Source organism: Chrysochloris asiatica, unplaced genomic scaffold (assembly GCF_000296735.1).
Source record: "Chrysochloris asiatica unplaced genomic scaffold, ChrAsi1.0 scaffold00149, whole genome shotgun sequence".
NCBI lineage: Eukaryota > Metazoa > Chordata > Mammalia > Afrosoricida > Chrysochloridae > Chrysochloris > Chrysochloris asiatica.
This window is the reverse complement of record NW_006408667.1, coordinates 1,234,075-1,258,136: the sequence shown is the minus strand read 5'-3', so window position 1 is coordinate 1,258,136 and position 24,062 is coordinate 1,234,075. Positions and strand designations below refer to the sequence as shown.

General features: G+C 39.2%; 1 protein-coding gene across 2 annotated transcripts in view; it reads left to right on the top strand.

Moving 5' to 3' along the window:
• The window catches only part of KITLG (KIT ligand), a 126,283-nt gene extending 102,733 nt beyond the window's left edge, over window positions 1–23,550 (top strand). Inside the window, exons 7-10 of one of the 2 annotated variants that reach the window (XM_006870706.1) lie at window positions 11,392–11,501; window positions 16,539–16,606; window positions 17,913–17,989; window positions 22,950–23,550. In XM_006870706.1, the coding sequence (XP_006870768.1) occupies window positions 11,392–11,501; window positions 16,539–16,606; window positions 17,913–17,952 (218 nt within the window). In that variant the 3' untranslated portion in view covers window positions 17,953–17,989; window positions 22,950–23,550. The remainder of the gene's footprint in view (window positions 1–11,391; window positions 11,502–16,538; window positions 16,607–17,912; window positions 17,990–22,949) is intronic. The other variant, XM_006870707.1, reaches the window with a different exon arrangement.
• The last annotated feature ends 512 nt before the right edge of the window (window positions 23,551–24,062 follow it).

Genomic DNA, 24,062 nt, shown 5'->3' with positions numbered 1-24,062 from the left:
TGGTGGCATAGCTTTCAGAATCACAGCAACTCACCAGCCACCACAGTACGACAAACTGAAAGACAAGTGGTGGTATTTGTGTGTATCCCACAGTTATTCGGTGTAGCATTCTCAAAGTGGGTTAACATGCTTGATAATGTTATTCTGATTTTCTTTAGCTACTTTAAAATGTTTCTCTAATTTTTTTTGCCATTTATCAAGAGGGAAGTAGTAAAAGTATGTTCTTAGAATTTTTTATTAATCATTTTCTCCTTTTGCTTTGTGTCTCTTGAAACTCTATTATTAGGTTCTTAAACATTTATATGATTTTTTCTCTTCCCCTATTAATTGACAGTTTCACTTAGAAAAATATCTGTAATTATCTCCACTGATACTGTTCATCTTGAAGTATACAAGGGGACTTTAAAAAATAATGGAAAAGTGGAATTAAAAGATAATGACTTTTTCCACTAATCTTTGGAGACCCCCTCATATTTCGTCTGATATTCACAGATCTAGTATACTTACTGGAATCCTGGTGTAGCGCTGTGGGTTAATGCACCAGATTGCAAAGCCTTTTGATCTGCAGGGTCGGTGGTTCTAGCTCACCAGCTGCTCCTCGGAAGCCCTATACAGGGTCACTCTGGGTCAGAACCAACTCGACGGCACTTCACAACAACAACAAATACACTTACTGTTTTATGGTGTATTTTCTCCCGGTTTTATTTTTAATCTGTTTCTGTATTTTTAAAGTACTTTTCTTTTATAGACAATTTGCAGTTGGGTCTTGATTATTTTATACTGTCTATCTTTGATTTTTGAGTGTCTGATCCATCTATTTTTAATACAATTAACAATATAGATTTAGGTCTCTGATTTTGTAATATGTTTTCTATTTGGTCTATTTTCTGATCTTCTGTTCTTCCATTCTAGTAATCTTTTGGGTTAATTAAATTGGAGTGGGGGGCATTTGAATTATTTTGTTGCAATTCAGTAATTCCTACATTATTTCTTGGTTACTTGAGGGGATTCCAGGATGTATTTTACATTACAGAATTCTAATTAGAGGCACTGTTGTAGCACTTAAAAAATATATAAGAATCTTGAAACAAGATGGTTCCATTTATTGACACACCTCTTTTGTGCTGTTTTTGATATGTATCTGTATCTGTAAGAGGGGGCTTCTAAAAGTTCATAAAAAATCCCCATGCCTTTTAACTCTCATTTTCCCACACAGTTTCTGAAGCTTCCTCATAGATCATAAACACAAAACAGTCTTGAAGTTTGTACTTTAACTCACCACATGTCTTTTAAAGAAAGTAAGAGAAAATTTTTTAAAAAGAGTATTGGTAACCACTGATCTTTTCACTGTCTGTATAGTTTATTTAGCCCTATCCAGAATGTCATGTAGTTAGAATTATATGGTATTTGATCTTTTCAGACTGCAGAGGCTTGTTTTTAAGTTGTTGTTGTTGTTGTTTTTTTCAGGGATGAGGGTACAGTAGCTTATTCCTAAAGCACAGAATTTCTGAGGTGTCTCGAGTACAAGAAATTGTCTCCTCTCTTCATTATCAGAACCTCTGTCTGCCATTCCTGTCTGGTTAGTCAGGTTTTCAGGTTTTGTTGCCTCTCCCATTTGCATGCATAGCTTATTTTTTGGCCAATTATTTCAGGAGATTTTTGGTGCCCATTTTCCACACATCTCCCTTTTCCGCACTAGCAACCCTGAACTTCAATCTCTGACTCCTTATTTTAGTGAGCCCTCTGAGCCCTGTCGGAAGCAATTCTTCCACACTGTGGTCTGAAGTCATCTCCCAGGCAGAAAGCCAGGGTAAGCATGAGGTTCTACTGTCAGGCTTTTAGTCCTGAGCTGTCTGCTAAGGTTGTTATTGCTAGGTACCATTGAGTCAGTTCCAACTCATAGTAACTCTGTGCACAGCAGAACGAAACACTGCTCACTCTTATGCCATCCTCACAACTGTTGGTATGCCCGCTGTAGCAGCCACTGTGTCATTCCATCTCACTGAGGGGCTTGCTCTTTTTTACCGGCCTTTTCCTTTATAAAGCATGAAGTCATTCTTCAGGAACTGATGTCTCCTGATATCTTGTCCAAAGAACGTGAGATCAAGTCTCACCATCCTGGCTTCCAAGGAGCATTCTATTCTGGCCATGCTCCCTCAAAGACAGACTTATTTGTTCTTCTTGCAACTCATGGTACTTTCAGTATTCTTTGGCAACACCATATTTCAGATGAGTCAGTTTTTCTTCCTTAATTCCTTGTCCAGATTTTCACATGCGTAATTTGTCTAATATTATAATTATTTAGGTTACGTAGGTTTGTCTGCTAGTAGTTATTCCATCATGGCTAGAAGTGAAATTCTATCCTAGTGACTTTAAAAGTAAATTGAATGTAAAAACCTGTGTCTGCCTCTGAGTCTGGATATCTTTTAGATAGTAAGTTCAAAGGTCAACTTATTCTGTTTTTGCTTTTTTCTTTGTTTGATAATTTAGTTTAAAACAACAACAACATCAGACTGTGGATCTTAAGTTGTCAGCATCTTTTAGCCTGGTGATGTCAGTTCAGGTGAATATAACTTGGATTCCCATACCACTCAGACTATCTTTCAAGGAGACTACATCCCAATAAGAGAATCAGACATAAATAAAATACACATAAAACCAAAAACAAACCCATTGTCATCAAGTAGATTTCTACTCAAGACAACCTTAAATAAGGTTCCTGCATCTCTAAATCTTGGCCAAGGCAGACAGCCTCATGTTTCTCCCACAGAGCAGCTGGTAGGTTTTTGAGCCACTTCCCTTTCAATTAGCATCCGACACCAAATCCACAGAACTTCTAAAAATAAATATTAAATAATTTGTTGTTGTTAGGTGCCATCGAGTAGGAACCAACTCATAGCGACCTCATGCACAGCAGAACGAAACAATGTCTGATCCTGGGCCAACCTCACTACCGCTGCCACACTTGACACCATCAGTGCCGCCACCTGCCCAATCCATCTCGTTGGGGGTCTTCCTCTTTTTCTCTGACCCTCCAGCTTACCAAGCATGACATCCTTCTCCAGTGACTGTTCCCTCCTGACAATATGTCTAAAGTATGAGAGACAAAGTTTAGCCATCTTAGCCTCTAAGGAGCACTCTGGCTGCACTTCTTCCAAATAATATTTATTATTAAGTAATGTTGTTGTTGTTGTCAGGTGCCATTGAGTCGGAACTGACTCATAGCAACCCCATGCACAGCAGAACGAAACAATGTCCGATCCTGGGCCAACCTCACTACCGCTGCCACACTTGAGTCCATCAGTGATGCCACCTGGCCAATCCATCTCGTTAGGGGTCTTCCTCTTTTTCTCTGACCCTCCACCTTACCCAGCATGACATCCTTCTCCAGTGACTGTTACCTCCAGACAATATGTCCAAAGTATGAGAAACGAAGCTTAGCCATCCTGGCCTCCAAGGAGTACTCTGGCTGCACTTCTTCCAAAATAGATCTGTTGGTTCTTTTGGCAGTCCATGGCACTTTCAGTATTCTCCTCCAACACCACAACGCAAAGGCTTCAATTCTTCTACGATCTTCCTTATTCACTGTCCAGCTTTCACATCCATATGAGGCTATTGAAAACACCGTGGCCTGGGTCAGGCGCACTTTAGTCCTCAAGCTGGCATCTCTGCTCTTCAATACTTTAAAAAGTACCTGTGCAGCAGATTTGCCCAATGCAATACGTCGTCAGATCTTTTGACTGCTGCTTCCAACTCCATTGATAATAATGTTGTTTATTGGCCAAATGGTGAGGATTTTTGTTTTCATATAGAAGTCTGTATATGTTTCTAGTTGTAGCACAGAGGAGATAGAGACTATTTTTTTGAAGGAAAGTCAGGTAAATTTGAGGAACATATACCAGTTTTCAGTTAGAAAACCCCAAAAGTGGTCATGTTGGCCAGGTGACCAGCACTCAAATGCAGGAGTGTTCCAGAGGTAATAGTGCCCTCTTCGTGCTTTGCAAAGAAGAACAAAGAGGTAACATAAAAACATTGTAAGTTCTCCCAAAGGAATTGTGTTTTCAAAGTAATATCATTTATAAGTTTGAGATTCTTTTTTAAAAAAAGTTTTTATTAGTAATTTGGTAAAGGATTACAGAAAATATCATCAGTTGTACGTGTAACAAACCATGCAGTTTATTTTATCTCAATGATTGCAATACCTTCCACGTAATGTAAAAATCCCATTTCCTCCTTGTAGTTCCTTTCTGCCCTTCTTCCTATCCCTTCTCAACTTTGTCCTTAAGTAAATGTTGCCCTTTTGATCTTGAATGGTTGACCATTCCATGGTAAGCATACCTTCCTGGTGTTGTTGTTCCCCATATACACCTACCCATTGGGTAGCGTAGTGGTTACGAATCAGGCTGTGAACCACAAGGTCAGCAGTTCGAAACTACCAACTGTTCCGTGGGAGAAAGCTGAAGCTTTCTGCTCCCATAAAAATGTACAGCCTTGAAAACCCTGTACAGGGTCACTGTTCCACGGCACATCACAACAACAACAACAACAACTGTTTAGCTGAAAATTGGCCATGAGGGTAAGTTTTATTCCAGACCTGAAAAGAGTGGTTGAGGACCATTTTCTCAGGTTCCTCCAGTCTCTTTCTGACCAGTAAGCCCAGTCTTTTTAAATCATATTGAGTTTTGTTCCACATTTTCTCTCACTCTATCTGGGATCTTTTGATGTGACCCTTTTAAGCAAAATTGGTAGTATTCGTCAGGTGTTGTCTAGTTCTTTTGGTCAAGTTTAAGATCCTTGCAAGTTCTCCCAAAGGAATTGTGTTTTCAAAGTAATATCCTTTGAGTCAAGCTAAAAGAATTTATAAGTTTGAGATTCTTTTTTTTAAAAAAAGTTTAGTTTTTTTTTTTAAGTTGCTTTAAATGATACAGAAAGAAGTTCCTTCTTTACCATTATGATTGTTGTTAAATGCCATCCAGTTGCCTCCAACTCATAGCTACCCTGTACAGAGTTTCAGAGGAGCACCTGGTGGGTTTGAACTGCCGACCTTGGTTAGCAGTCCTGTGCTTATCCTACATTGCCACACCAGGACTTCTCTTTGTCATTATCGTATACATATACATATTGTAGAAACAGTCTTTTCTCAGACTGTCTAGGCTACCTGTGTGACATTGGGCAAGCTATTTAATCTCTCTGAACACAGTGAGGTAGATGGAGAATGATAATACTTTGTTTATAGGATTTTAGTTTTTGTTCTTTTTAGATGAATTAGTCAACAGATACTTAGAATCATATCTAATGCATAGCAAATACCTTCCATTAACTTTTAATTGCACCAAGGCTCATTGTTAAATGCCATTGAGTTGGTTCCGACTCATAGCGATGCTATCTAGGGTTTGGCTGGTGAGTTTGAACTGCCAGCCTTGAAGTGCCAATCGACCTTATGGTCAAGTACTTATTACAGCACCACACTCATTGACACCGCATCAAAGCTACAGGTCAGTAATGGTGGTGCGCCTGTAGTTGCTGCTATTGTTAAGTGCCATTAAGTCGGTTCTAACTCATAGCAACACTGTAGAGGGTTTCCAAGGAGCAACTGGTGAGTTTGAACCATCAACTACAACCTTGAGGTTAGTAGTCCAGCGCCATACCAGAAGCCTGTAGTACGTTCTGGATTTGAATCAAGGAGTACTGAATTGCCTGCTTCCCAAGCACATGCAAATCCATGTTCATAGCATGGTGCCCATAATAAACACACTCACTTTAAAGAGGAGCTCAATAAAATTGTAGACAGGTTTTTGTGTCCTGCATTTATACTGAAGTCAGATATTATTTATCAAAACAAACAAGTTAATTATCTTGTATTTTGGGCAATGGGCAGCTTTAGCAACAGTGAGGTACAATTAATACAGTAATAATCCAAGAGTCCTGCTGTGGAGCTGTAGGTTAATGCACTGGACTTCAAGGTTGGTTTGAACCACAAGGCTGGCAGTCCAAGCTCACCAGTGCTCTTCGGAAACCCTAAACAGGATCCCTATAAGTCAGCACCAACTCAGTGGCACTTAACAACAACAACAACAATCAAGGAATTTGGCTTTTCTCAAATCCTGGTGTGGCTCTGTAGGATAAGTACTGGACTGAAAGGTCAGTTTGAACCACACGTCAGCAGTTCAAGCTCCTAAAGTTGATTTGAACTAAAAAAAAGTAGATGCTATGAGTCAGAAACTCAATGGCACTTAACAACAACATCCTAGATGACCTTCCACCTTCCCCTCTTTCCCTTACCCTGAGGTCTCTGTATCCCCATGGGAAATCTTTGCATAGAAGTAACATTTGGTTACTGACTTAGGCTTTGGCCCTAAGTTAATTTTATCTGGACTTTGCCACATGCAATTCAAAACTCCTTGCTCCCTAGCGGGATAGCAGCAGTGGCAAGTGTTGGAAATTATCCCTTAGAGGTGCAGGAAAGCCTTTTCTCATATCTTTGTTTTTCTCTTCCTATAAGAAGGACTGCAGCATTCTTGCGGGGAGACCCAAGGGGAAGGATTATGGGTCTGGCTTTTATACCTTTTAATTTAACAAGACAAATCACAAATGTCAGATAATACTGGCCTCTATAGGCATGGCAAGAATTGTTAATATGTACTCAGCTGCTAACTAAAAGGTTTGAGCCTACCCAGAGGAATCTCCAAAGGAAGGTCTGGTCATCCACTGAAAAATCAGCCATTGACAATTTGTGGAGAGTACCGTTCTACTCTATCACAAAAAGAGTTACCATGAGTCAGAATGAATTCTTTAGCAACTGTCTTTACAGGAGGTGAAGCTCAGTACCTGTGGGCCCTTTCCCCTTACACTCTAACTGTACCCTCTCTCCAATTCTCCTGTGTTACAAGATTTTGTGTCCGGCCATAGCCCTAGGGATGGGACGTTCAAATAGGTTTAAAAATCCACAGCACTCTGGGAGAGCAATGTGAATTGTCCTTAGTTACCTTCTTTTCTTCTGTGTGATTTAGTTAAAGAACTGCACTTAAGAATAGGACTACTACCTGAGGAAGGTTTTGGGTAAGGAATCCCAGAATCCCTCTCTCTCTCTACTAAGCTCCTTCTGCTGCTTCTTAGTGAGTGTGGCATATCCTCTGGTCTGAGTGGTAAGATCCAGGCTGAGATCTGATCTTCAAGTGGAATAGGCAGAAGAGGCTATTTGATTGTCTTGATTCCAGAACATTCTAGTTGATCAAATATAGAAGGAAGAAAAGCACCATCCTTAACTCACAGGAGCTTCCCACTGCGTTTGGAGAAAATATCAATAATTTCCTTTGTTCTGTCTGTGTACATAACTTAAGGCCTTTCAGGGAGGTCACCTGGTCAAATCTATCTTCTTTGTACATCAGCATTCCCAGGAGACAGTGTGTGACACAGTATGTTTGCCATCAAGGAGAATATAAACATGATGGTGAAATACAAACATCTAAATTATTTACAGACTGTGATACTGAAATTCCTAAAATAGTAGGAACTGTTTGTAACTCCGGAACCCTGTTCTCACAGAAAATATCTTCATAAGTAGTTTAGGTCCCAGGACTAGGGCATATAACCTCATATAGCCCTTGAACTACTTATATTATTATAATAATTTGTTTCTATTAAGTGCTGTGGAGTCAGTTCTGACTCATAGTGACCCTGTGTAAGGTTTCTGAAGAGCAACTGGTGAGTTTGAACCGCCAATCTTGTGGTTAGTATGCAAGTGCTTATCCTGCAACGCCACACCAGGACTCCATTGTGACAACGTTGTTATTGTTGTTAAGTACCCTTGAGTCGGTTCTGACCCCTAGCAACCTTGCATAGTGTTTCTGAGGAGCAGCTGGTGAGCTTGAACCCACCATCTTGCGGTTTAAACCAACTGTGCAATCCAACACATTAAGTACAGTGTTCACACCAAGACTCCATTACAATAATTATTATTGTGGTGTGCTGTTGAGTCAGTTCTGACCCATAGCAATCCTGTATAGCGTTTCCAAGGAGCAGCTGGTGAGCTTCAGCCCCCGACCTTGCAGTTCAAACAGCTTTGCAGTCTGGCACATTGACCCACAGTGCCACACCAGGACTCTGTTTATAATAATTGTTGTTGTTGTTAAGTGTCGTGGAGTCAGTTCAGACTCATAGTGTCCCTGCACAGGGTTTCCGAGGCTGTAAATCTTTACGGGAGCAGAACTCCTCATCTTTCTCCCGTGGGACCGCTGGTAGTTTCAAACTGCTGACCTTGAGGTTGGCAGCCTGACTCGTAACCACTATGCTACCAGAGCTCTCTGTTATAATAATAGTACTACTTTAATTATGGCAGATCCTTTTTTTATAGCAAAAGTTTATTTTAGTGAGAAAATTCATGTTGGGCTTCTACTTGTCATGTCTGAAACATACCTCCCCTAAGGGTATAGAATATGAGGGGAGTTAGAAGAAACATAAGTGTTGAGGCAGTTGGTGGTTATGATTAGTAGTAACTAGACATAAGACCCCCTTCCCTGTCTATTTCCCAGCACCTTAACACGTACACAAGATAACCCATTCCTCCCCTAGAACACATGCATGAGACATGCAAACATGAACACATGCAAACATCCTTTTGTTAGAATTAGGTCATAAAAATTAGTTTTTTTTTTTTTCTTTTTAGGTCATAAAAATTCATTTTTTTAAGCTTTATTGTAAATTGAGTGGTAGTTTACATGGGAAAACATCAGTTTTGCACTCATCCTATTGTGTTTTGTTTCTCTGCAATGATGACAATCCCCTCCATGCATCTGCATTTGACAGTATTTGTTTTTATCCCCTCTGTTGTTTTTGATGTGTACAAAAACACTCAGGAATATATTATCATTTAAACAACCATTCTGCAAGTCAACCTCCTGGCCACCAGCACACAGCATTTCTCATTCCATCAGTCTAGAGTCCTCAGCCACTCTCTCTCTTTTCATGCCATTATCTCTGCCTCATCTCTGGTGTAGCTGCTTCTCTGTTTAGGATCCCATGTTTTGCTCATGCTCTTCTCCCTTGATGGTCCTAGGGTCCTCTGTTCCTGGAATGTAAGATTAATTACTCCCTACCTTTATGTTACAAAACTTCTACCTTTACAGTTGTGACAACTGCAATTAGTCATGATAACAGTTACTCACTATTGAATCAAAAGAATTCTATCCCTATCTCCTTTCACCAGACCTATCTAGACAAGATGAAAACTATTCAGTGGGTATTCTATGTTTCCCTGCACACTCTGAAACTAAATTTCTTCTTGAAAACTTGTAAGCCAGCCACTTCAAGCCTTTATAGCCCCCCATTTTAGGTAGCCAATGTCTAAGTTACCCATCCCTATGAATCCGGTGTATATAGAGGATAGGCTTGATCTTTGATGTGAAGACTCCTTCCCTCTTGGTTGGTATTTTGAGCTACTACATACGTAAGTATAGGTCAAGTTCATCAAATTGTAGCAATTTATACTTACTTCCTTTAGTAATTCTTTGAATTACTTATAATTAAGTTTCCTGATCACTGTTCACAAATGATGGGTAATAGGCAATTTTTGTTCTCACTACAATGAGTAAAATCTGCTTCTTGCCCTTCAAATGAAAACAAAGAGTTTATTTCCCCCTTAGGTAGGTAGACACTTATTCTCATACTGTAATTTATTTCTTTTATGTCCTGTAGACACAGGGTCAATATGACTCAGAAACAACTCAGTGGCACTTAACAAAAACAGATAACAACAGATAAGTTGTAAATTAAGTAGGTGATTGGAGGTTGATCTGGTAATCCATATATCATTCATATGTATATAATCAATAACCTGAAAGTTAGCTGCATTGTAAAACTAGAGTAAAACAATCACTGAACCTTGATTAGTTTGCATTTGAATCATATAATTGTTGAACACTTATGCTTTCTAAATACATGTTTGAAAGAATACTGAGATTTTAATGTACACTCTAGCACCAGTGTGTCAGTATTCCCAAGTAATTAAGTTATTCCCTGTGAGGAGGCAGAGGAAGTTTTCAAAACGTTAAATCTCATGTTGGGAGGTACGATCCTTGTGGGAGATATCTTTTAATTTTTGAATCATTCTGTTTCTCTTAGAAGAGCAAGATTAGAATCAAGAAAGCTGTCCCAAGCCAATCTCATTTCTTTAGGACTCCTGGTGTGGCACTGTCATACAAGTACTATACTGAAACTAGAAGGGCAGAACTCCAAACACGCAGGGTTGCTATGGTGGCACTTAACAACAATCTCATTTTTAGGGACCTCATGTTTAGAATCATGACTGTTTTCTTCATTCGCATCATTAATACTCATCTGACAGTTGTCATTATCCATGATCTTGGTCTTCCTTAAAAAAATGGGTCATCAAGATGCTCTGTGTTTTTTCTCTTGCTTATTTATTATAGCCCTGACCATTGTTTTACCTTATTCCACATTGCTTTCTATCTTACTAAGCTACTTACTGGAGGAAATTGTGGAGAGACACTGATTTTAACCATTGTTGTTGTTGTTATTAAGTGCCGTCGAGTCGGTTCCGACTCATAGCGACCCTGTACGGGGTTTCCGAGGGTGTAAATATTTACGGGAGTAGAAAGCCTCATTTTTCTTCCATGGAGCAGCTGGTGGTTTCGAACCACTGACTTTAAGGTTCGCAGCCCGATTCGTAACCACTATGCTACCAGAGCTCCTTGATTTTAACCATTATTAAACATTAAATGTCTCAGGGTTTTTAACATTAAAAGTCTGAAAAAAATCACACTGTTTTTTAGCACTTAGCACAATGCTTGACATGACCTGGCATCCAGTAAATGAATATTAAGAGAATACTGATGAATGAAAAAACAGTCATGATTCTAAACTTGAGATACCTAATAATATTACAATATAGTAGCTATGTAATGGTATTTGAGACAGATCAGAAGTATGGCTTAATACATGCAGAACTCGATCCAGGTTGCAGTGTTATCTTTAACGTTTTTTGGACCAAGGTCATAAAAGTGAGAAAGTGACATGACCATCAGAGATAGAGATACTTGTTTAGTATAAGCCACCACCACCCCTCTTCCAAGAATCTGCCACGACTGTACCTACGCTCCATATGTGTCAATGTAGCCAAGTCTAATTTCCTTCTGTTTTTAGGGTTTCTTTCTTTTCCAATATTTATCTTTTGGAGAATAGAAAGACTTGCATTTCCTTCCCCAAAGCAGTATTTCTCAAAGCAATACTCAGCAGAAAAATCAATCTTTCAAATATTTTAAGTGGAGATAAGTCAAGAATACTTTACTGAAACCATTGGAAACAACCACAGCATGAGAGCAAAACCTCTAGCATGGCTCTGCTATTTTCACCACTGTGCTATTCTAATTACAGGGAAAGCTGAACATCCCATTGGTGAATCTGACCTACAGTGGGCAGCCATGGCATTGCCAGCATTCTTTTCTCTTGTAGTTGGGTTTGCATTTGGAGCCTTCTACTGGAAGGTAAGTGCTGCTATACTTTTTCTCCCTGGATCAACAACTCTTCTGACCTTTACACATTTATTTGTTCATACAATATTTACATAAATGATTAACAAATAAAGCATTCTTTCTGGAGAAAGAATTCTACCAAGAAACAATGAGTCTAACCTTAATTTGTAGCCCCAACAAAATTTAAATCTCACATTGATTTTTTTCCCCATTCCTCATCATACTTTGGAGCCAACTCCTCTGAGAATACACACTTAAGAAATGGGAAGTGGAACTTCCGGTTTGGGGGTGGAGGAAGCGAAAGAGACTAGAGACTCAGGAAAGTCTCTTTGGTGGAAGCATGGAAAAGCCAGAGGAAAAAAAAAAAACGCTTTGCCAGGACAATCCCAGAGCTTTAAAGTCAATATAAAGTAAGGGGCAGTAATTTCGGAGGCCTACGTGTGGAGAAATCTAATGAAACTAGAAGGAACCCCGAGATTTCTGAATCAATTGAGACTCTTCCTCTGATGCACAGTGTTGGTGGAGGTTAGAGGCAGACCCACAGCCAGTAGCTAGGGAGCAAAATCCACCCAGCTATTTATGGAAAAAGAGTTGTGATTTTTTTTTTTTTTTTCTTCAACTCCTGTGCTTCGCCCTGTCACACCCTCTCTGCCCAGCACAGGTGTTTTCACTCCAGTGGGAGCACACCCCCAAAAGGGTCCGGCATTGCCCACATAGGGCACAAAATTTTCCCACGGTGCAAAGTTAGCCAAAAGTCCAGAGGCTAATCCTCCAGAGGATTCTTAAGAAATCTGACTGTGGGATTCAGCCAGGAAGTTGGCTCTCTTACTTAGGCGGGAACTTGATTATTCCTGCCTTATGTAATAAGGGACAGCAAGTCTGGCCATACAACCAAGAAGTATTTGCATGATCTAAAACCCCAACAAGAACCAACACCAACTACAATATACAAGATCAGTGTGTAAACCCAACACCTGTTCAAAACACACTAAAGGGAGAAGGACATTGTGGATATGGAAAGACCTAACCAATCATCAGAGAAAAATGTGTGAACAATCTTTCTTCCACTCATTTCTCATTCTCTGTCTGTGCACCCCCCACTGTGATGACTAGAGGGGGTGCCAGTTTAAATGGACACACCCACCCACCCCTCAAGGTTTCCGCTGTGCATGCACACTGATCTACTCAGAAAAGAAAACTGCACTAATTTGCTACGGGTGTTTTGTTGTTGTTTTCTATTGCTTTTTTTACTTTGTTTTGTTTTATATTTTGGTTTTACTTTTGTTTCTGTTTTTTGCCTTTTTGGTCCTATGTTTTTCCTTGGGGTGAGACCTTTCTCTCCCTACATTACCCAAGAAGAGACAGCAATCGTGACCACATAGCCAAGCTACAAGCATATCCTATAATATCCCACCATCTGGGTAGGAGCCAATACCAGGTGCTACACATTACATACCCAGCACTTGCTAAGACTACTTGCAGTTGAGTAATATGAGACATGAAAAGGGAAACTTATCTCCCGAACACATCCACAAGGAGGCACTCAGTAGGCTTAATAATACATCAAAATACACTCATTTAATCATTTAAAACACATCTAACTATTGAAAATGTCCAAGAAACAACAAAAGATCTTGGCACGAGTCCAGAAACAGAAAAGAGTAACTGAGACAAATGAGCTGGAGGTAGGCATAGACTTCCCTTTATAAGAAGAGTAAGCTTTGGTTCTGCCTGAGAAGGAATTCAGGAATGATATGGAGACAAATCCAAATGCTTCAGAGATGGGTGGAGGAAAATATGGAAGAAGTCAGGAAAGTGCTACAGGAGCAATCACATAAGATAGATAATAGCATTGGAAACAATTCAAAACCTACAAAAAGAGGTCCAAATAGTTGATAATAAAATATCAGAAATGAATAATACACTGAAAGGGCAAAGGAATAGAATTGAAGAAATAGAAGCCAGAACCAGCAATCTGGAAGACAAATCTCTCAATACTGCTAAGATAGAAGAGCAAGCAGAAAAAAAGGATAAAATGTACTGAAGAGAATCTAAGATTCATTCATGTTGGACAACATGAAGAGGAATAACTTAAGAATTGTTGGCTTTCCAGAACAGGAAGAATCACAGAAGTCCACAGAGTAGATAGTTGAGGAGCTTCTGTAAGAAAATTTCCCTAATATCTTGAAGAACAAAAAGATAATTATTCAAGAGGCCGAACGAACCCCAAGAAGGATAGACCCCAAAAGAAAATCACAAAGACATATCATAATCAAGTTCTCCAAAATCAAAGACAAGGAGAGACTCCTAAAAGCAGCCAGGGAAAAGAGAAGTGTTACTTACAAAGGCAAACCATTCAGATTAAGCTCTGATATATCTTAGTAGAAACCATGCAGGCAAGAAGGCAGTAGGGAGACATATATAAAACCCTAAAAGACAAAAACTGCCAACCAAGAATCATCTACCCAGCAAAGCTGTCAATAAAATATGATAGTGCAATCAAAACATTCCAGGATGAACAGAAGCTAAGAGTCTTTCTGAAATCCAACCCAGTCCTTCAAAACATCCTAAAGGGAGTTCTTTGGATTGAAAACCAGCATGAACAGTCAACAACCAAAGATTGACATACGTGGCAACGCCAGCGGGGTAGGGGAGGGCGGGGTGAGAAGTGGACGGCAGAGCACAAGGCAGGGGATAGACACATCACAGTTCGGGTGTTCGATTAGACAATATACAAGAAGGGGGAGGGAGACAGAAGAACAAGGTTGATAAGAGAACACTTAGGCAAGTTTGCATGGGCTAAATGGAACAGAGGTAAATAGTGATGTGTGCTCAGCCTTGAAACAAAAGGGCCCTGTGATACAGGCATTGAGGCATAGTCTGAATGGGTAAAAGAGGGGAAATACTGTTAAGATGCTTGACTGTTTTATGAATATTTGTTTCTCTTTCCTACTATTATAAAATAGGTACTTGAGGGGGATAGAAAGGAATATCTGGAAACATGATTATAGAAAGCTTGGAAGTCGGCCTTTAGCCTATAACTGATTAGAATACCTAAAAGGGATGCTAGACCTTGCCCAGTGAAAGAGGCTTTCTGTGGAATTTTTGTAGGGTATAACCTTAGGTGGAATCCTGATCCCCATCAAGAATCTTCTGAGATGGGTAATTCCCACTTGAAAAGACAAGCAGACCAGCCTGAAGCAACTAGAGGAACAGAAGACACTTTTTGAAATGAAGACCAGCAGGGAAAAACAAAAACAAAAGTGGCAGGTCCGAATGGCTACTGCAAGAACAAACAAGTTCACCAGGGAGCCTTCAAGGCAAGCAATCAAGTCCCTTCAGGACAAACCCCCTCAAAAGACTGAAACTCAAAGGGCATATACAAGCAGGCATGTAAGCTTGCTGGAAACCACGTTGGTCTACTGGTGAGAGGAAGTGAGGGGAAAGCAGCAATGAAGAGATGGGCTGTGCTCCACCAAGTTACATAGACCCCCATCGACCTGGAGTATGTTGAAAGCTGATTGGTCTGAAGTACAGTGAGATGTGCGGACACCTGAGCCCTTGGAAAAGGACATGGTCATGTAGGGCTAGAGCTGAGAGTGAAGCGTCCAGTTAATATGTAGTGAGGAGATACGTACAAGGGTGCCTAAACTTGCAGATAGTGCTCATTGGACCTAGCTTCAATGGCTGGAAGTTAAGAACCCAACTAGCGGAAGGAAAAGAGGAAAATTAATTTTTTTTTAAAAGAAAACTAGTGTAAATAACTACAATCTGATGTACTTGACCTATACTTAATGGATATAGTAGCTTTAAATACCAATCAAGAGGGAAAGAATCTTTATAGCAAGGACCATCCTCATCCCCTCTGTACACAGGGTTGATAGGGATGGGCAACTTAAGACATTGGCTACCTAAAATGGGGCGAAAGGGGGCTGTAAAGGCACGAAGTGACTGGCTTACAAGTTTTCAAGAGGGAGTTTAGATTCAGAGTGTCCATGGGAAGGTAGAATCCCCACTGAGTGGTTTTCATCCTGTCTAGACAGGTCTGGTGAAAAAAGATGGGGACAAGATTCTCATGATTCAATAGTGAGTAATCGTTATCATGACTAATTGTGATTGTCGCAACTATAAAGGTAGAAATTTTGTAGCAAAAGGGATGGGTGGTTGATCTTACAGTCCTGGAGTGGAGAACCCTGGGACCATAAGGGAGAAGAGCAGGAACAGAGTGTGGGACCCTACCCAGAGACGGAGACAGAGATGATAGCATGGAGAGATGGAGCAGTTGAGAACTGTAGACTCATGGAGGGAGAGGGGATGTGTGCTGGTGGCTAGGAGGTAGGCTTGCAGGGTGTGCCCTCTTATGGTCTGAATGACTGTATATTCCTGGTTGTTTAGGTGCACATCCAAAAAAACCCAAACAACAGAGGGAGTAGAAACAAATACTGTTGAATGATGAAGCATGCAGTGTATTGTAATCATTGCAACGAAACAAATACAATAGGATGAGTATAAAACTGATGTTCCCCCATGTAAAACTATCACTCAATTCACAATAAAAACTTTAAAAAGAAAAGAAATGGGAACTGGATTAAATAGCCTAAGCTAAATATAAAAAGGAAGAAAAGATGCTGAAAATTGTAGCATGTGCTTAAATGCCAACTAGAAATGCCACTCCATTATCTGTTATTTTTAATATTTAAAAAAAAATGTTTGAAGAATTTTTAAACTTTTTTCCTTCTCATTGACACCTGTCAAAATTTGTAAATGTGCTACATCATCGTGACTCAACTCCTTGAATTCGATTTTGATTACGATTCAGATCTGGCAGTTTCTTTGTTACTTTCCTATATCTAACATCCTAAAAATGTTGAGCCAGGAATGCCATGCAGTTTCATAACTTTTTTGTTGAAAAAGATTCTGTATGCTGCATGCTGAAAAACATTACTGGAATTATTAATATAAAAAAATCAAAACTTGAGATTATTTACTTATTAAATATTACACTGTTCATTGAGATTTTTATAGTTTATGTCATTCTTCTTTTCCCAGAAGAAACAGCCAAGTCTTACCAGGGCAGTTGAAAATGCACAGATCAGTGAAGAGGATAATGAGATAAGGTATTTTGTTGTGCTAAATGTACGTGTAAATAAGTTTGATGTCGTTATTTTGCATACTGTGCACATGAACTTGGTTGGTTGCTTGATTATATGCTGTGGAGTTGGTTCTGACTTGTAGTGACCCCATATAGTGTTCCTGAGGCTGTAAAAAACAAAAACAAAAAAACAGGAGCAGAGAGCTTCATCTTTCTCCCTCAGAATAGCTGGCAGGTTCCAACTGCTGTCCTTGAGGTTGGCAAACTAACTTGTAACCGCTGACTTGTAACCACTACATTACCAGAGCTTCTTATTTATAAAATCTCTCTGTCTCTCTTCAGTCTTACATCTGCATTTATCTGTAGGATACCTTTATATATTTGTTTTCATGGCTCTTCTTAGGGAATCAGAAGGTGGTCATCTCTGCCTCCTTTACTTCTGTAAGCAGCAGCCTTGCTTGCTCAGTCTCAAGGCAGGTTGGATTATTCTCATTTTCCATACCATTCAACGGCATTTAACAATAACAATCAGACACATATTGGTTATATTTTCAGACTTCCTTCCCAAGCTTAGCTCTTTCTTTGGTAACAGTCATTGTCTTTGTCCAGCTTTGCCACATTCTTTCTTAAAGCATGGTTCCTAATGACACATCCTGTCACTACTTTCAGTGATTTCTCTGTTACCTATTTATAATTTTGCTTTGCTCTGGCTTTCAGAGTCATTAATTGTTCTCAATGTATTTAGTATTTACTCCACAAACAAGTTTTTAAAAATTGTAGGAAGCCCATCCATTTAGTGTAGCTGACCCTGATCGAGTGTTTACCTTATTCTGTATAGTAGAGTCCTGGTGTGGCGCTGTGGCCTAATGCATCAGACTGCAAAGTCGTTTCATCTGCAAGGTCGGTAGTTCAAGCTCACCAACTGCTCCTTGGAAACCCTATATGGGGTCACTATGGGTCGGAATCAGCTCAACGGCACTTAATAACAACAACAACATATTGCCCTAGCAACACCATTTTTGTTTACATTCAGTTATAATTTTTATTGGACATGTTACTCTCATATCATCCCTACATATTAAATGCACACTGGCATTTTTAGTATGATTATGTACATATGCAGACAAAATTTAAAACTATTTGGAAAGACTGTTGCGATAGACACCATTTTCCACAAAGTATGATTTATGAATGTATGCGTTCCACTCAGTTTTGCAACCTTTGCAATTGGATTTATCAACAACAACAATGTCTTTTAAAATGCCAAGATCACAGTGTACTTCAGAATTTATGCCCAAAAGCGAATAAGCATTTTTCTTGTTGTTTTTCAGTATGTTGCAAGAAAAAGAGAGAGAATTTCAAGAAGTGTAATTGTGGCTTGTATCAACACTGTTGCTTTCGTACATTGGTAAGTTTTTAGAATTCAAACAAAAATACTTAAGGGGAACTATACAGCATCTTAAAGGAGCTCTGGTAGTGTAGTGGTTACGAATCAGGCTGCAAACCTCATGGTGAGCAGTTCAAAACTACCAGCTGTTCCACGGGAGAAAGATGAGGCTTTCTGCTCCTGTAAAGATTTACAGCTTTGGAAACCCTGTACAGGGGCTCTATGAGTCAGAACCAACTCCACGGCACATAACAACAACAACATACAGCATCTTGGGGGCCATACTTTAGAAACAAAGTATTATGAAGCCTATGATGAAGCAGATGTCACTATGTTCTAAAGCTGTTACATAATTGAACTGTGTGTATCTAATTCATTATATGCATCTCTAGTTTTGAACATTAAGCAGTGGTAGTCCTGATTAATGGATTCATCCTGTATTGAAGTTATACAAAATCAAAACAAAACAGTTTAGTGTTTATTTATAGCATTTTTTATACCAGAAAATAAATTAGAGCAAATTAGCACTAAAATAAAATAGTACTGGAATAATGAATTTTATTCGAGCATTACCCCTGAAGAGAAGAAAAACAGTATAATACTGGCTGTTAATTTGGTAACTACTCCTGAAATCCCCAGTACATTTAACCTCAGTGGTATACAGATGTTCTCTCCTCTTCCTAAATCCACAGTTCTTCTCTGGCCTTCCTCATTGACTCTTACAGATAATTACAGGTGCAGTGGGTCTGAGGGCAGCTCTGCCTTCTACTGTCAGTTTACTTCTGCCTCAGATTCAGAGATTTGTCTCCAGAGCTGAGCCTTCCCCCAGGGAAGCTGAGCCTTAATAGTTTACTTCTTCATTGATTCCCTTCTAGAGTAATGCTGCTTTGTTGTTGTTGAATGCCTTCGAGTAGATTCCACTTCAAACCCGTAGAGGATTTCCAGTATAAGAGCAGCTGGTGGTTTTAAACTGCTGACCTTTCAGTGCTGATCTGATGATCAGGACTCTTTTATGGTTATAAAACACCATTTTTCAATAACCTGGAATAACGTAATGTGTAGTAATTGTTGTTGTTAGCAAGCATCATTGAGTTGGTTAACAAGCATCATTAACATTGGTTAACAAGCATCATTGAGTTGGTTCTGACTCAGAGCTACCCTGTATAGGGTTTCTGAGAAGCAGCTGGTAGGTTTGAATTGCCGACCTTGTGATTCATGACCCAGTGCTGATCCTATTGCCTTCCCAGGAGACTGTAATAACTAGGTTGATTATTTCTCCAGCACCTTATTCCTGTGTGTCCTACTTCATCATTCTTATCAGCAATCATGTTCTTGATAACTGTGTCCAATGAATACCATTCTTTGCACTATCATTTTCATTTTCTGAGTTAGTATTCCTGAGCTGAAATAATTATTTTTTCTAGAAACCCATGTTTCTGTTCTTCAGCCCTAAAACAAGCCACCTCGTTTCATTCCTAGCTGCTGTTTGGGTTCCCTTTCAACCAGACTTCCACAAATTACACATAAAATGGTTAATTGAGTCTTATAGGTTCAAGTCATGTCCTGTCCTCTGGTGTTTGTTTTGGGATTGTATTGCAGAAATCCTAATTTGGCATGCAGGCTTCTAACCCTGTGGCTTTCAATTGTAGCATTCGTCTTGTGGCCTTTGGAGAATACATTATGATGGGAAAAATCCAGACCAGTTGTTTGGGTTTTATTTTTTATTATTCACATTAACTGACAGGAAAAATGAGCCTGTAGAAAAACCAGGATGGGGAGCTGAAAAAGGAGAAGAGTTTTTTCATACGTTGGACAAAAGCATGATTACTGACAAAAATGATGAAGTCTGGCACAACAGGAATGAAGTATTAGATAAATAAGCAACCATAGTCAAGCAGCCATCCATGGACAGGCAATTTGTGCTTATGCCTATTGGTCAGGTAGTGTTGGAGAACAGAAAGTGGGTTTGTCTGGTTCTTGCTAGGTGTCCAACAAGAACCAGACAATGATGCCTGAACATGTAGACTCTCAGTAAGTGCTTATATTCAATGAGTGAATGAAGGAACTCTAAATGAGGGCACCTTCTATTGAGGGACTGCAAAGGTATGTGTGTGTGTGCTGATTTTGATCAATAAGACAACAAGGTGTACAAAGCAAGAGAAAATACCGTCACATGGGAAGGCTGTCTTTATTTTTCTCATCATATGAAATATTACTTATGTAGACAAAGAATCAAATTGGACATATGGGTTAAAGAAGTTTAGCATTGTTCAGAAATGAACTTACTACTCACGTATTTACTGAGTTGTCAGTTTAGAATTGATTGTGTAATGAAAGAAAATGTGAGTATACTCATTCATACTCATCTCTGCATAGCCTTCTCAAAGCTCAGCTCAGATGACACCCTCTCCAAAAAGCTGACTACAAATTAATCTCTGTTTTGGTGGTGGTGGTAGTTATGTGCTGTGAAGTTAGTTCCAAATCATAGCGACCCTGCATAGGGTTTCTGAAGCTGTAAATCTTTACACGAGCAGAAAGCCTCATCTTTCTCCTGCAGAATGACTGGTAGTTTTGAACTGCTGATCTTGAGGTTAGCAACCCGACTTGTAACCACTACCCTACCGTAGCTCCTAAGTCTCTATTTATGGCTCTCTGTGGAGTCCTGTTGTAGTGCTGTGGGTTAATGCACCGGACTGCAAGGTTGGTTCGAACTGCAAGGTCAGTGGTTCAAACTCACCAGCTGCTCCTCAGAAACTCTATACAGGCTCACTGTGGGTCAGAACTGACTCTATGGCACTTAACAGTAATAACACAGTGGCATTGTGGACTCCTGGTGTAGCACTGTAGAGTTAGCACTGGGCTTCGAATCACAAGGTCAGTAGTTCAAACCTATCAGCTGCTCCTGTGAGTCGTAACCAACTCGATGGCACTTAACAACAAACAGTGCTGTGGGGAACACAGTGGCTCTATATGACAAACACGGGCCTAGAAACCACAAGGTCGGCAGTTCAAGCCACTCTGCAGGAGAAAGACGTGACGTTCTGTTCCCACATTTCATGAGTTTTTACTAAAAATTTGAAGAATCATTATAAACATTCTAGTTTTCATTTTATGGGAAAAGTTATCATCAGCTTTCAAGTTTATTTTCTTTGCTAAGTGATCCAGGAACAAAGTCAGAAATAGATTTCCAGTCATTACTTCTCTATCTTGGATGAAGGTTACAAGTTCAAATTATTCTCTAACACACTGCCATTGAGTAGATTCCGACTCATCGTGACCCAATGTAAGGTTTGCGAAACTGTAAATCTTTATGGGAGCAGACATCCTCCTCTTTGTGTTAAGCACTACCACAGCTCCTTAAAGTATTCCATAGTTCTTTATTTAAAAAAAAAAAAAAATCCTTTTGTGTCTTGTAATATTCTCTTTTCTTTTTAAGGTTTATTTTTTTTAAAAATGTCTGCTTTGTATTTTGGATCTCTGACGTTTTCTCTTAATGCTACTTTGTTTTTCTTTCTAGATTTAATTCTACTTTCTGTGTATAGACTTTCCAGTTTCTGGAGTTCTTTGTTTGGTAACTTTTGATGTAGTTAGTTCTTAGGATTTAAAATTTAGAGACACTCAGGGAAAAATGCTGCCCTTCTTGTTACTCAGATGGTAGAATTCTATACAGAACCTATGTAATGATCTGTAATGATCTAGGCTGTTTTAAACCACTGGTCTGGATTCTGGTTTTGATAAAGAAGCCAAAGTTATGAAAAGTTTTTAAGTGAGTTCAGTAATAAAAGAAAAGCAAAATGTCCATGTATTAAGGGGCTATGATTAAAGATCAAATGACACTATATTTAATGAAAAGTTGATGCAGAAATACATATTCTTTATATATAAAAGTTGACAATCTGAAAGCTGCATCCAGAACCCTGGTTTAACACCATTCCTGAAGCACTAAATCAAAGTATGGCTTTTATTCTTCAACAAGTACAATAAGCTAGGCTGAAGCCAAATGAACCTCCCTGAAGGCTTCTACAGGATCTGGTGCCAGGATTGTAGTCTTCCCTTCTTTGACTGCAGACTTGGATGAGATCTTACTGCTGCTATTTCATCAGAGAACGTGATTTCTCAAACCCTACAAGATAAAATTTAAGATAGTACAACTTCTCAGTGACCGATTTCTCCACTTGTCCCAATATCTCTCTTCTGCCATTGCATCCATCTATGAGGGCCTTTTAAAAGTCCAAAGAGAAATTGTATCATCTTTTAGTTCCATTTTTCCATGAACTTTTTGAAGCCTCCTCATACTTCTCAATTCTCCAGCCATTTACTGCCTTTGTTACCCTCTCTCTCATCATCATTTATATACTTCCTTTTTGTAGTCTTTTTAGATATCCTTTTATCATCCAATGCAAATTGAGAAAATTGATACAATACCTTCAGGCGTGAATGCCACATGTTTTTATTCATCCATTCTTTCATTCAGTACATATTCACTGAATGCCAGTTAAGGGCCTGGTGTGACTGTATGATCAGCACTGGACTATGAACCACAGGGTTGGCTGTTCAAACCCTCCAGCCCCTCCTCAGAAACCCAGTGCATGGCCACTATGGGTAGGAATCAAGTCGACAGCACTTAACAACAATAATTATGTGTCAGAGACTGGTCTAACTATTGGGGTATAGCAGGAAACAGTATAGTCATAGTTTCCTACTCACATGCAGTTTACATTTTAATGAGAAAAGATGGATAATAAATATGATGATGGTAAGTGTTTTAAAAGCAAAACAATGAGAATATATGACAGAAAGTAACAAATAGATCACTGTATCTAGAAAAAAACTGTATCAAATTCATTTAGACTGCATAAATGAGGCATGTATTGAAAGTCTATTATTATTCACTGCATAATCATATTAATTCAGTGACTGAGAATGTAAAGGGAGATTACAGGCATGCCATAATCGTTCTGTTTTTCTCCCTTCTGTCTAGGCGGGTAACAGTTCATGTTTGCTTCATAAATGAAGCAGCTTAAAACAAATTCATATTCTGTCTGGAGTGACAGACCACATCTTTATCTGTTCTTGCTACCCATGACTCTAAAAGGATGATTCAGAAATTGGAGCAAAGAGTTTTACTGCAAAACTGGCACTGAATTAATCATCTATAAAGAAGAACTTGCATGGAGCAGCACTCTATTTTAAGGACCTGGGGGACTTGCGGTCTCATTTAAAATCTGCGACTGATGTTGGGAAAGAAAGCCCGTGTCCAAGACTGCACGCACCATTTGCATGCCCCCAGAAATGTCTAATTGCTGAAAAACCTTATAGCTTTATTTTTCATTTACAACCTGCAGCCATAGTTAACCTGGTCTCTGCAAGTAGATTTCAGCCTGGATAGTGGGGGTAACAGTGTTTTTCTCAAAAAATTTTTTTTAAAACCAAATGAAAACTCAATTGCATCGGCCACTGTACAGTATGGAAAGCAGTGGGACCTAAGTGGTAGGAGTAGGCAGCAAGTCACCTTGTAGCTGATGAGTTAGTGACAGGTCTGATCTTGTTCTCTTCTTTACATAAACCATGCTTACCCACATAGCACTCAACAATTAGACCTGGCTGATCCTGTCCAGGGAAGGGAGCCAGGAATGGACTAGAGCAATGAAATCTTTGAAGAATGAAGAACCTCTGAAGAGTAAACTCATGAAGAAGCTATGAACGCAACAGCAGAAATGACACTTGGCACCCCTGGTGAAGTCTGCCATTTCCCTTGACAACTATAGAGTGTAAAATCATGTCTGCAAAATATATTACAAAACATTTATATTCTAAAACTATTACTGAGTTGTATAAGCAGATTTAGGAGAAAATAGTGAATGTATGAAGGTTCCGTTTTAAATTTACACCATGGGAGAGTGAAAATAAATTATGATGTCTTGTATCTAAGGTTAGAAAATCACACCCACAAGATTTATATGGGTGTTGAAAACTAGGTTACTTGACTTTTAAAGAACGCCAGAATTTCAGAAACTTTAGTTATTTGTCATATAATCACCATTATCTGTTTAAAGGATCCATTTATTTAAATCAGGCACTCTATTATATTCAT